We start from the raw sequence: 11,221 nt of genomic DNA, 5'->3' as shown, positions 1-11,221 counted from the left end.
AAGCTTGCCTCTCAGGCTGAGTCACTGAGGCAGACGACCCTGCAGCCTGAAGTCTCGATGTACCACTTCTATGAGGACAGACCTTGGCATAATGCCCCGGTTGCTTGCATATGTTACATCTGCCCACTACACCCTGGCACTGTTCTGTGACATGCTTACCTCCACACGTACTGCAATATCCACTCATCGCTTCTAAACTCTGGCCAAGACCTCTCTGTCTTGACCCGCTGGAGCTCGATGAACTGCTCCCTGCCCTCTTAAACTGCTTCCTTTTTGCCTTCAGCTGATCCTTTCGCCCACTACTGCTACCACCGCTCTCAAATCGAGGAGGAGGAGTTTGGGATGGAGGTAATGGCGGTCTCGGACTCGGATCAACATACGGAACACTCCGTTGCCTAAGCAATCCTGCTTCTGCTCCTTTGGCACGGTTCAATGCTTCAGCGAAATTATTGGGTCTCCCAGTATTAACCAATGTAAAGACATCAGGATTTAAGCCGTTTATAAACTGATCTGCCACGGCCTCATCATTACCTGAAATGTGAGGTGCAAAGCGAAGCAAAGAAGAAAATTTAGCAACGTACTCTTCAATGTTCAATGGCCCTTGCCTCAGGTTTGCAAATTCAGCGCCTTTATCTTTACGGTAGGATACAGGAAAGAATCGCTGATAAAACTCTGTCTTGAATGCTTTCCATGTAACCTCGGTGCCACGCTGTTCTAGTGCTCTCCTTATATTCACCCACCAATACTTAGCCACGTCTTGCAGTTGATGGCCAATGAGTTTCACTCGATTCTCGTCACTATATTCCAGAGACTCGAATAACATCTCGATATCCTCCAACCAACTTTCACATTCAATTGCATTTTCTGTACCTTTTAAGGTCGGTGGTCGGAATGACTGGAATCGCTTTAATAGAGTCTCCATAGGCGTAGCAGTGACATCCATCGTATCACCAGATGTGCTACCCTGTTCTAGTACTGGTGGTCGTAAAGGAACGGCTGCTCTTCTAGGAGGCATAATCTGCTATACAAACAGTTTAGTATATAGTCTATACTACTGTCTCAGCCCTCCTCTGATCATTTACCTCTGATCCAGAATCGGTTCTGATTCAGTCTTTACAAGTACATGCTGAAAATCAAATCAGATAACAAACAACATGTAATAGGGAAAGCAATAAACCATGCTAGCACAACAAAAGCAAGGAAGAAGACTCAATCTACCCCGCTCATGCTATTCTAACTCAGTCTACAAAACCTACTGCTCTGATACCACCTGTTGTGGGGACCCGGGCTCTAACTCTTTCTTTGGGATTCAATGGATCGTTAATATAAAAAGTGGGTCAAATTTTCGCTTTTCAACATTATATCTAATGTATATAAACAACCATAAATTCTTTATTTAAATTACAAACATAATGTACAAACATAACGTACAACATGTCTTGTCCATCCATACTCAACAAACTAGTAATTAAATACAGTACATGCCAAAGGTACAACTACTAGTCCTTCTGCTAAGCCCAAGATCACCACGCTATGTCCATCTCTCATCCTCTGCGTGACCCAGATCCTGCCCACCTGTTGTTATGCACACATACAGACATAAAAACAGCCGGAAACTCCGGTGAGAACAAATCCCAGTATAAACATGTATACATGCATATAATCAATCTAAACATGAAACATGTTATTATGAATGACAATCATATAAACATGCAATGCGAATCAAACCATGTCTGGACTCGACTCGACTAGAACTCTAGGGATCCCGTGTGAATAAGACGTCAATGGCTGTCACCTACCCTCCCACTCGGGGTGACTGTACGTCTTATTCCTAGACTTCGGTCTGAGCTGTATCAACGACTACAATAGGAGTCAGGGCTGCTCCTAAGCTGAGATACACCGAACATCTAGATATTTGACAATGCCTGTCATATGACTCTCCTATCTTAAATGCAAGGAATATCAATCTGTAAACAAAGCATGCTTATATTCATATCTGAATATCACAATAATCTTATAGGCTTGAATACCATTTTATAATCGAAGCATAATCATGTAACAAGATTTGAATATAATTCTATAAACAAATCATAAACATGTTACCATATATACAACAATGTTAGTATGTGATTTTGGTTGGGAAACTCAAATAATATCTTATTTGAGTTGTGGCTTCCCAAACAAACATGGCTTATACCTTTCTTGTCGTAGGAATCAATCGAAGTCTCGAAGTTGATATCAAGTCTGTCAATCAAATCTGAAAGAGATACATTGATACATTTTCTATCAATCTCTAATCTCAATCAACACATATTCAATTAAATACTTGATCTCGGTATCATTTCAACTGCACAATCTCCATATTAAACAATCTACATCAATTCCCCCGATTCATAACTGATAATGGTATAAATCTGATACCATATCCCAGTCAATTCAATTCTGAAATTCATAATAATTCTATACAGTGTCCGTTCTTAAATCCGCTTACAATTATACGATGTCTCACATGTCAGAAACAACATATATGAATCATATCTGATTCTTTCAACATCATAATTTCAAGACATGACAAAACATAGTAAAACTTACGTCCACGTGTAGCCTACAACGATAGGAACACGGTACCGAAGTCGGATTTTAAATCTAACGGACGGATTGCAAAATACCGGCGCAAGGATTCCCAAAAACCTTCGGAGCTTTTCCCTTTTCTGATTCTTATCAATTTCTGAGGGAAAATCGTTTATATATACTCCACTTGCATGTATAAGAAACGTGGCTCATTCTTGCCAAATCTCGCTGGCGCTCGGGCGGTCGAATCTTACCGCCCGGGCGCGAGCTCGGCGCTCGGGCGGTCAAGATTTACCGCCCTGGCGCGGAAGGTTCTGCCCGCGATGCTAGGTTCTGGCGCTCGGGCGGTCATAAACTTCCGCCCGGGCGCCACACCTTCTGCCCGAACATCATCATATTGCACATTGGCGCTCGGGCGGTCACTTTCTACCGCTCGGGCGCCACTAGTTCTGCCCAAAACTTGTGAAATGTAAAATCTTTGCCCACTCTGATCTCAATATGGTCCGGCTATAATCACATCAATTAAAATTCCATAATTCCGGATTAACAGAGTCAAAATCTTGGCATTTCATAGTGCTTTTCATGACATGATATGCATTCTCATATCTTCGAATATCGCGTCAATGAGGATTATAAATTCTCAGGCCTTACACAAAACCTAGTAAACCCACCTAGGGACCCAACTGACCAAGCCCAGCCCGAAAACCAGCCCTGGCCCGCTCCAAAAATGTCCTGGAACTTGGCCCAAAAACCTGCATGTGTACGTGTGTGCTTCTCCTAGGATATTTAGGACTCCTAGCCTAACTAGGAGACTTCCAGCCCCTAACCACTTGACCCGACCTGCCCCAAACCACCCTGGACCCAGCCCAGACCCAGCCCAGACCTAGCCCAAGCTCTTGGACGTGAGTAGCAACCCACTGAACTCTGCACAACAACCTGCACTAATGGCTTCTCCTCATGGTTTCATGTTCTTGCTCGGACCTAGCTAAACCAAACCATACCAGACCCTGAACCAACCCCTCTAGCATCCTTCTAGGACCCTAAGGACCTAACCTAGCCCAGACCAAGCCCCCTGGCCGAGCCCTCCTCCCTGCACAAATTTCTGAAATCTGCACAGCCCCTTGGGCTTTCTCTCGGGTGGAGTCCTTCTCAACAAGGACTCCTCCCTAGCCCATGGTCTCGAGTCCTAGCATGGCTAGGACTCTTCCCTTGACCCTACCACATCCCTAGCCAGGCCCTGGTCCCGACCAAGCCAAAGCCAAGCCCTTACACACCCAAAGCCGTGAGCCAAGAAGCACTACAGTCCAAGCATGCTTCCAGCTTGTTTTTCCCCATGCTGTAAAACGTTTTTAGTGTGATCCTAGGACTCTATATTTTGTATAAGCCATGCTTATTCATAACCTATATCATGGCAGCCCTCAAACAATACAAACACATGATTTTTGAAGGAAAAACCAAGCAAAAAGTTTAGCATAAGTCACAAATCCGAAAATCCTTGAGGTTTTAATTGTTTTCTCCAAAATTTTCATGCATAAAAATATAATATGATGTGATGATGTTTTTGAAGGAAAGAATAGGCGTGCCTTTACGTTTTAAACGCACGAAAAAACCATTGACGATTGAGAAGAACGGCGACGAACGATCAGGGCTTGAATTATTTTGCAACCTTCGAATTTTTCCTTGCTTTAAACTTGTGTGTGTGCCGTGTATTTTATTGAAAGAAAGAGTTTGATTTGTGTTGGAGAAGTGGGCGTGAGAATGAATAAGAGTTGGGGAGGGTTTTCATAATTTATATATTATTTAATCTCTTAAACAAGCTTAGGCCCATTAAGCCCTCCAATTAGGCCCACTAGTGCTTGATTAGGAATTAAATAAAATATTATCATAGTTTTGTTTGAAATAAATTTGTGAATTTATTAGCCGGGTTGCCAAAACGTTTGCATTTTTTTAAAAATCCAACACCGATAAAAATTATGTCCCGGCGTATGAAATCACCTCAAAACCCCTTATTTTCAAAAAAATAAGAAAAAGCATCACCCATATTTTAAATAATTAAAAACAATTATTTAATAAAAACATTTTCTATTTTTTCAGCCCTCGGTCTCCGTTCCTCGATCGCAACTCGAATAACCTTTAAAAAATACATTTTAATACAATCATGTAGAAAAATATATTTTAAACATGCCAATATGCACCACATAATTAATCCATGCAATTAAAACCATTAATTCAAATGCACAAGGAATTTAATAATTTGCGCATGTGGTTTGCGTGGACCTTTAAATTTTCGGGGCGTTACAGGCTAACTGGATGAACAAGATGTTTATTTAATCAAATAAGCGTCCCTTGTATTATACATCTACGCATATCAACCAATGTAAGGGAAATTGCTACTCCACTAGCAGATTTTAAATAACATCAAACATCAGTTAGTTTACACATAATATAACTTAATATACTAACAATTGGTCGCCTTGAATGCTGCAAATATTTTGAGTTTCTTTTTCCAGAAGATTAGCTAATTTGCCTTTGGACTTGATCTCAGTGCTGGCTAACTGGTCGAGCTGACTCAAACTGGACTCAACTGGCGCTGAACCGCATTGATATCTGTATTTGATCTGATATGGCAATGAAGCGGCGGCACTTCTGATGATTAAGCTCCAATTAACTTATCAGTTTCAGCTGGTAGTTGGGTTTCGTTTGTTGATCAGTTGGACTGGTAGACTTGCAACTGAAATATTGTCCTTTGAGCAGTTTAGTTAAACTACTGTCAGTTGAACTCTAAACCCTGCAAGCTACTTAAAACAAAAAAGTTAATGAATCGAGAGAAGTGGCTACAATGTTAATTGCTGAGCCAGGAACATTCTCTCTTCTCATAACAGACGCATAAAATATTTAAGAGGATTTTGAAATCTATTTTAAATAATATTTTAATTTTTTTTTTAAAATATCAGCTTTCAAATGTCCTTCTTAGAACAACTAGCTCTGATACCAACTGAAGGATCGTTTGCAGAGCACCTTGAGGTGCTTCAAAAAATATATTCTCCAAGAGCTGCAATAGATCGTGTTCTAAGAATGTATATACCGATGAATTAGATCGAATTTGGTATAGAACCAAGCGAAAACACTCGAAATAATCCTTCGTTCAGAAACACTGATATATTTGTATATCTTATGTAACTAAATAGTCAGAAGACTAGATTAGTTTTTTGCATTCATTCATTCAGTTATGGTGAAAACTGAAACAACGGATGCTCTAACTGGTTAAATCAGTTTGAGAACAATAGTTAAATAGTTAAAATACACAAGATATGTTTATGGATGTTTGGAGACTTCAACTGCTCCTACGTCATCCATTCTACCACCTCGGGTAGGATTCACTAGAAGACTTTGATCGATACAAATACTTGTATTCTTCAATTAAATTAATTAAATTTGATTCATAAATAGTCTAAAATAGCCATCTAAATCATATCCGCCAAATACGACTCATATGTCGCTTACATCTAGCTTCTTGTTTCTAAATCATCTTTTTTTTTTATGCTAGGACTGAAATACTTGCTTTGTAATTGGTTTACCGATTTGGTCTCAAACTGGGAAGGTCATAGCTACTTATTAATGAAAAGTGAGAAGATGATCCGCTTCCTACAATATGCTAAATATAGGAGATTTTCAGTAACAAAAGTTTCTTAGTGATTCACCTCTACATCCAACTTGAAAGTAAGCTTAAAGTTTCCTCCCAGGTATATCCTTAAAAAGAAGAACTTTCAAGTCTATACTTGATCTTTCTAAAGGCTTTTTATTAACCTTCATAATAATTTCCCATTTAAAAGGTTGCAGCTTCATTAATGCCTCGGATTTAATCTCGAATGATCATAGTTGAGTTTTCTTAAGATTTCCGATCTTCCTCTTTTACAGATGGTTCGCGCTGCTACGGAAGCAACATAGGATCCATAATTATTTTTGTCCATCAGTTTAGCAGAAATTTTCTTGTTAGTATCACCGTCCATATCAGCTATAGAAAACAAACTATTTCCATTTTGTGCTCTTATGATGGAGTGTTGATTTGTTGGATTTTCTCATGTTGGTGATCCATTGGAATTATTGAAAATTATGATTGCTCTCGCATATACGCGCAAAATCCCTTCTTTTTTTTAGCTTTCCATTACGTTGAGACAGCTATGTTGTCTTTAATTTCATTGAACCGGTTGAAACAATTTACTTTTGACACTCTATATTGCAGTATGCAGTGGGCCTTTCGACACCTACAGGTTATAGAGGCTGTGGAGCTGAACAAGGTTGCAAGGTAAAAATAACTCACTGAAATATGTTTTGCTAGTTAAAAGTAGTGACATTTAGTTGAATTTCTTATTTTTATCATATCGGTCGACACTGAAAGTTGAATTCTCGAAATCCTTTTATGTTTGTTTAGTCGTGTAAATTTTGTTTTTAATGTTGCAAGAACTAAGAAAGGCTATTACATTCAATAGACAAATGGGTATAAATGACTTGGAAGTATTTGTATCGGATGGTGCTCAATGTGATATCTCTCGCCTTCAGGTATGTATCGAATATAACTAGGAGTTGAAGGTGCATGGTTTTCTCTGTTGGTTGCAAGAGGGTTGATGTTAATTCGTGTTTCTATTTTCTTGCAGCTGCTATTTGGGTCGAATATGTCAGTAGCCGCCCAAGATCCTACTTTTCCGGTAATCGTCGAGCTTTATTTTGATATTTTATTCTCTTTGAGAAGGGAAATTGCTCCTTGTGTAATATGGTTGTTGCATGAGTTTATCAGACCATCTCTTAGAACATGGGTTAACATATCTGCAAAATAAGGGTGTACACAAAGTAACTAGAGGAGTCCATTATATCCAGTCTCCCAAAACCTTGTATTATACGTCTTTCAGCCTTGTATGGTTACCTTGCCCTCCTCGGCCCCCATTTCCCGAATATTTAGATCTGTTCTCGCCACTCTATCTTTATTCAAGAAGCGGAACTTGTTCTTTACTCCTAAATATCATCTTTATCAAATATTATGTTTTTTTCCAAATCATATAAGTTTTGTCCTAGAATTCATAAAGTTACTACATCAGATATTTGAGCACACCCCTATTGGACAAGTTCATAAAAGTCTCTGTTTGCAGAGTGTACTCTCCCTTCTTGATTGCTATTAGGACAATGCAAATATACTATTGCAGACTTATAAATCATTGGGATTCAAGGCATATGGAGGTGAAAATGCGCCTTATCTTTCGGTTCATTTTCCGGGTTCATTTTCTTGGGATGTGTTTAATGAAATACTTGAGAACGCACACATAAAAACAGTTCCGGGGGTGGGATTTGGACCAGCAGGAAAAGAATTTACAAGGTTTACTGCATTTCGTCACATAGAAAACATCATTGAAGCTCCAATGAGGCTGAGAAGTCTTCTTCATAGACAAATGAAAGAGTCGACAGAAGAAGATTATATATGCTTGTTAAGAATTAGACATGGCTGTCATTTCACTGAATGCTTGGTGACCATTTTTTGTCATAGATGTAAATATTACTCACTGGACTGTATAAATGTGCATATATCGACTGTATCTTTAGAATAAACTCTTTGAATGCATCTCTCTATACAATTTCCCTCAGAATGTCATTCAAAATCCAGATAGCCCGAGTAAAAATGTAGCTCTCCCAGACGTGGAAATCGAGCAGAAAATGCATTTCAAGAGATGATATATTTAGACATCGAGGATATATATATATTTACTATTCTAAGGTGCCTGAATCTTATTCACAACGGTCATATTATTATGTAAAATTTGTAAACTGACCGTTCAGAAGCTCGGTGTGCAAGATTAGGACACAGATTTTACTTGGTCGAGTGCAGGAGCTAGATATCAAGGATCTGGCAACTAACTAGCTCTGTAGATCCAGCATTTGTAGTGGCAATGACCTTCCAAATATTTTCCCATGATCCTGAAACAGATTCCGAGGACTCTTGCAAAGATTCACCTAGATTAGCCCTTGAGGTAGATGGAGTGGGATCGAGCCGGTTCTGCCTACTGGCCTGCATCACTGATATACTATGATTTGCGTCTTTACAAATCACGTGTAATCTTCCAAGAAAACCCGCAAGTAGATATGGGGATTCAGAATCAGCAAGATCGCGAATGGGTACATCCCCTTCAATTATTTTCCAAGAATCATCTTGATGATCATACATTTTGATCCTGGCACTATCTAGAGAGCTAGATGGCTCCAATGCATATAACTCCTCTTCAACAATGACACTTAATTTGGTTCCGGCTTGCCGGGCAGGCCAACCCTCCCCCATGCCAGATGGCATTTCAACCCAAGAATTTGTCTCTGGATCATAGACCTCTCCTCCAACATCAACAAAAAACGGCCAACAATACAAACTTTGAGGAACGTATAGTTTCCCCCGATACGGGGTCATCCCGGTTGCAATAGGTTTCAGTAGATCAGCTAGAAAAGCGGTTGGCAGCACCTGAGCTTTTGAAAACGGCATGCTAGGTACCTCGGACCATATACCAGAGCACGGATCAAAAACTTCTGCTGATTGAAGAGGAGTAAGCCCACCTCGTCCCCGAGTAACTCCGCCAACAACATAAAGTTGGTTGTTTAAAACACCGGTCTTGCAATAAGCTCTGCCAGTAGACATGGGAGCCACTTCAGTCCAAGAATTTACAACAGGATCATAACGCCAGACGGATTTCATGGCTGAAGCCCTAGAAAATCCACCAAGAACGTATAGGCAGCCATCAACAGCTCCAATTGCACAACCACAAAAAGGGATTTGGTCCAATGCATCCTTCTTCCCAAACAATGCCTTTACGGCATCTGCAACAACGCTTGAATTGACCATGTTCCACAATCGAATACCAGATAGACCCCATCTCGTTCCATCTTCAGCAGCAACATTTGGCATTAGAGGCAACCGTTGCCATATCTTAGGAGACCGGGTCCAGCGCATACCATACAAGTCTAGTACCATTAATCTTAGTCAATATGTATAGCCATTCTTCAGTTGCACCAAGTTCTTTTCTTAGTTTATAAAGTTCTGCACCTGTTAAAGCAGCTTTCCAGCTTCTTGAAACCAGCTTTGCATCGAAATGCCAAACTCTTGGGAGCCGCGCGAGAATCTGAATTGATAACTCATCGGGTAGACTAGGAATCAAACGTGGATTTTCGTTCCAAAAACCGTCAGATCTCCGTAATCTCTTACATGCTTCACTTTGGGACACCTCAAAGAGGTCACTGGCGCTCACCTTGTCATTATTAAGACTCAATCTAGCTCCCATCGACTCCTTTCTTAACCCTTTAATCAGTGAAAACAAAGAGAACTCAGCACCAACTTCTATATCATGTGCAGGCGAAATTTTTAGATAGTTTCAAAGACCAAAAAGTCAATGATCAGAACAAATGAAATAACTTAAAAATTAAGCAATGTAACGACATAAACATCCTTCACTTCAACACATCAAATGTACAAAAACCATTAAAATCCACATCGAAAGAACATTAATGGCAAAAAATGCAATATCAAGATCGTAAATCCAACGGAAACTCCAGAATTATAAATTGATTGCACATTTGCATTAGCTGTTATTGACCAACTATTCCAGTCACAAGTCAACCACATATCACAGTCTCAGAAAAGCTCGAGGTCTCCTCTGTGGAAAAAGAGAAGGAAGACTGAAACTCCCCAAGTCTCAAACTAATCATGGAACCAAAAATCATGCTAACAGCTTACTTCTACAGTATCAAAAACAGATGGAATTTCATCAATTACAGAAAATTGAAACCAATCACAGCGATCCAATTTGCTTGCGGAGTCATATCAGACAAAGAATTTGAAACCTAAACCACTCGAAATACCAAAATTTCAATTCAAGATCAACTACAAATAGCTCCAAAAACAAGAACACCAAAATGTTGCTAACATGGCTCATTTATTCCCAAAAAATATATATATCACAAAATTCTGCGAAATTAAAGAGAGCCAGATGAAAAATCCTGAAATTGAGACACCCCCCCCCCCCCCCCCCAACCCCACAGAACGGCAAACCAAATTTTACGTCCATAGAAACAAGAATTCAGCCCAAGACACCCACAAGAACACCACCAACACCACACCCAACAACAAAAAATTAATCAATTTACCTCAAAAATTCACTGACAAAATCACCCACAAGTCTCAGATTGCGCACGAAAAAAATGAAAACAAAAATTATCGGAGAAATAGGGAGGGATTCCCAAGATCAAATGGCGAGGTGAGGTGTAGACATTATTAAGTGGTCGTATTTTCAGATATTTTTATTTTGTGGGATTTATTACCGTAGGGACTCGCCCCCGTTTCCACAGCCTTTGGTGACTTTTTCATTAAACTAGTTCATCTTCATTCTTTTAAATTATAATAAATATATAATAAGATTATAAAAGGATAATATAACTTTTTGGTGGACTAATAAATTTGGTGGACTAATAAAGTTTAATATTATTCAAATGCAAAAAAAGTCATCTTCAAAATGTGCTTGTTAATATATCAATTAGTCAATTACATTTTTATAATTGTTTTTAGATCATTGATTCATTAGTAAAAAAAATCAATTGAAAATTACTCTGTTATCATCAAATTTAA

The 11,221-nt window shown here is 39.2% G+C and overlaps 2 protein-coding genes across 3 annotated transcripts; one reads left to right on the top strand and one right to left on the bottom strand.

The window, feature by feature from the left end:
- The first annotated feature begins 6,740 nt into the window (after positions 1–6,740).
- On the top strand, positions 6,741–7,484 carry LOC140811878 (uncharacterized). 2 transcript variants are annotated; one of them, XR_012113563.1, is made up of 3 exons: positions 6,741–6,877; positions 7,034–7,131; positions 7,227–7,484. XR_012113563.1 is itself a non-coding variant. In XM_073169999.1 (3 exons), exons 1-3 carry the CDS (start codon positions 6,753–6,755, stop codon positions 7,404–7,406), a joined length of 375 nt encoding a protein of 124 aa, XP_073026100.1. In that variant the 5' UTR covers positions 6,750–6,752; the 3' UTR covers positions 7,407–7,484. The 2 variants fall into 2 exon arrangements, 1 of the variants encoding a protein (XP_073026100.1); XM_073169999.1 differs by having other exon boundaries at positions 6,750–6,877; positions 7,062–7,131.
- A 750-nt stretch (positions 7,485–8,234) lies between these two features.
- Positions 8,235–10,944, bottom strand: LOC140829509 (F-box/kelch-repeat protein At1g22040-like). The gene is given in 3 exon segments (XM_073192790.1): positions 8,235–9,532; positions 9,534–9,898; positions 10,744–10,944. Coding segments are annotated over 2 exon segments (1,431 nt in total). The 5' UTR covers positions 9,882–9,898; positions 10,744–10,944; the 3' UTR covers positions 8,235–8,449.
- Between the last annotated feature and the right edge of the window lie 277 nt (positions 10,945–11,221).

Source organism: Primulina eburnea, chromosome 1 (genome assembly GCF_022965805.1).
Source record: "Primulina eburnea isolate SZY01 chromosome 1, ASM2296580v1, whole genome shotgun sequence".
NCBI lineage: Eukaryota > Viridiplantae > Streptophyta > Magnoliopsida > Lamiales > Gesneriaceae > Primulina > Primulina eburnea.
The sequence above is the reverse complement of the archived record's forward strand: the minus strand, read 5'-3'. Positions and strand labels throughout refer to the sequence as shown.